A 2,500-nucleotide genomic window follows, 5' to 3' on the forward strand; every position below is an offset into this window, starting at 1 on the left:
AGCATATCCCAGTAGATTCTTACAAAACCTAAAGCAGAGGAGTTAATACATTATTTGCTTCTCCTCTGTGAGAGTATGCAAGTGTCTTACTCAGGAAAGGGCTAGAGGCCAGGGTTAGAGACGGTGACTGTGCAACACTACTGGTTCTGGAGCCAAGAGATGCAAGAACGTTGAATTGATAATCTCTGCTTTCCCATAAGGTAAAAGGATAACATTGTTCAATTTGGGAAACACCCCACCCACCCTCCTCACCCCCAGACAGGGTGCTGTGATATTTCTTTAAGTTCTATACACCTCCCACCACCTCCACTGTGTGTCCAGAATCTATCACCTCATGTCTGAAGTCAACAAACATTTCTACACGTTATTGGAGTGTAAATCCTGCTCTAGTCTGCAAAGGCCTTTTGCAGTATTCTTTTTTTTTTTTTTTTAAATATTTTATTTATTTATTCCCTTTTGTTGCCCTTGTTGTTTTATTGTTGTAGTTATTATTGTTGTTGTCGTCGTCGTTGGATAGGACAGAGAGAAATGGAGAGAGGAGGGGAAGACAGAGAGGAGGAGAGAAAGATAGACACCTGCAGACCTGCTTCACCGCCTGTGAAGCGACTCCCCTGCAGGTGGGGAGCCGGGGTTCGAACCGGGATCCTTATGCCGGTCCTTGTGCTTTGCGCCACCTGCGCTTAACCCGCTGCGCTACAGCCCGACTCCCTGCAGTATTCTTGTATCCCAATCAGTGTGACTACCACTGTGGTCAGCAGCAAAAATACTAGTCATTGATTATAAGCTGCTGCAGAGTTCCTGCTAGGGAATGTTACTACCTTGCTAAAATTTGGAACGTTTTACTTTCCAAAATGTATCTGGTCCCCGGTTTCAGATAAAGCAGGCTCATTCATTACTAAATGCAAATCTGGTTCGAGCCCCGGATCCCCACTTTAAGGGGGGAATGCTTCCAAGCAATGAAGTAAGTCTGTAGTTGTCTTTCTCTCTCCCTCTCTGTCTCCCCCTTCTCTTTCAATTTCTCTCTGTCCTATCCAGGAAAATGGAAGAAATGGCTTCCAGGAGCAGTGAATTTGTAGTGATAACCCTGGAGGCAAAAAAAAAAAAAAAAAAAAAAGATCAAGCAGCATTGCCTTTCATCCATGAGCTTATTGATATGTGTAAATAAAAAATTAAAAGGAAAAAAGCAAAACTTTGTTCTCAAAGCAGGAATGTGATTGAAGAAACCCTGGTCCTGCTCGCTGGTATCCCAGGGAGAGAAATGTCAAGCCAAAGCCCTTTCCTTGACCCCCTTCCTAGTCCATCTCCCAGGCACCAAGTATGGCTGTGGGAGTGGAGGCTGTGGCGCCTGCACCGTCATGGTGTCCAGATACGATGTGAAGACCAAGAAGATCCAGTATCCTTTTCATTTCCTCCAATATACGCAGTCACCCCTTTTCTGACCCTCTGCACACTTCCTTTCTCTCTTTAGGCATCTCTCATTCACACACCATCTAGGTCTGTTCTCCCAGTCACTTCCTAAATTCCAGACCTTTCCCACAGACTTTCTTCCCATTAGAATATATTTTCACTGTGTGTCAATTATGCTGATTCTGTAAAACAAGAACACCTGTGATTTCTAGCAGTTGAGCAGTTGGTATGTGTGTAAGTGTGGGAAGGGAGTTGGGGAGAGAGATAAGAATGACTTAAACACAAAGAAGTGACACGCCATCCTGGTAGTTTAAGTTACCCCTCTTCCTAAGACTTAGTTGCTTGGCTGGGCTGAATGAGACATCTTCTCATCCTCTATGATTGAATTGGCACCAGCCCGTGCTAAAAAAATATAAATTTGTTCCTGACTGGTTGTGATGATGAAGGAAAATGTGTTTTCCTGTGTTTTTGTCCTAGGTCACTACTGGGTGGTGACAAGCACAACCTGGAAGTGGAAGGTGATAAGTTCAGCTTGGTATTTAAGCTAGTTGTGGACTTCTCAGAGGGGCCACATACAGGCATCTAGATGGACTGGTTAGTTATTCAGAGAAGAAGTTACCCGTGGAACTATCGATCATTGACTGGAAGTAATCAACATAAATAAAACAGCTAGTATCTAATGAAGGCGTCTTGTGTGTCGGGCGCTGTTCAAAGTAGCTCACATGTACAGTAATCCTTCCTGGGCTGAAGTGTCATGCCTCATGATCAACTGGATTGGGGGAAAAAAACACAAAAGATGGTTTGATGTTATTTGAGGATGTAGTCATCCACTGGGTATATTGTAACCCTGCCAATAAAGGGTGACTAGTGCATTATCAAACTAGCTGGCCCCCCAAAAAAAAAAAACCCAACAACTTTGAAATAGGCATGATCAGCCTCAATGAAGAATAGAAAATCGAGACAAAGTTAAGTAATTTGCTCAACTTCATGCTGCATTTTGTGGCACCAGAAGGTTTTCAGTCCTGGCCTTCTAGAAAGTGTCAGGAACTATGGAAGTGCTTACATGTACTGACATCATAGGACAACAGACATG

General features: G+C 43.6%; 1 protein-coding gene across 1 annotated transcript in view; it reads left to right on the top strand.

Moving 5' to 3' along the window:
- The first annotated feature begins 906 nt into the window (after positions 1-906).
- The window catches only part of LOC103121600 (aldehyde oxidase 4-like), a 73,992-nt gene continuing 72,398 nt past the window's right edge, over positions 907-2,500 (top strand). The window contains exon 1 of the mRNA XM_060184151.1: positions 907-1,393. Within this exon, the coding sequence (XP_060040134.1) occupies positions 1,356-1,393 (38 nt within the window). The 5' untranslated portion in view covers positions 907-1,355. The remainder of the gene's footprint in view (positions 1,394-2,500) is intronic.

This window comes from Erinaceus europaeus, unplaced genomic scaffold (genome assembly GCF_950295315.1).
Source record: "Erinaceus europaeus unplaced genomic scaffold, mEriEur2.1 scaffold_612, whole genome shotgun sequence".
Taxonomy (NCBI): domain Eukaryota; kingdom Metazoa; phylum Chordata; class Mammalia; order Eulipotyphla; family Erinaceidae; genus Erinaceus; species Erinaceus europaeus.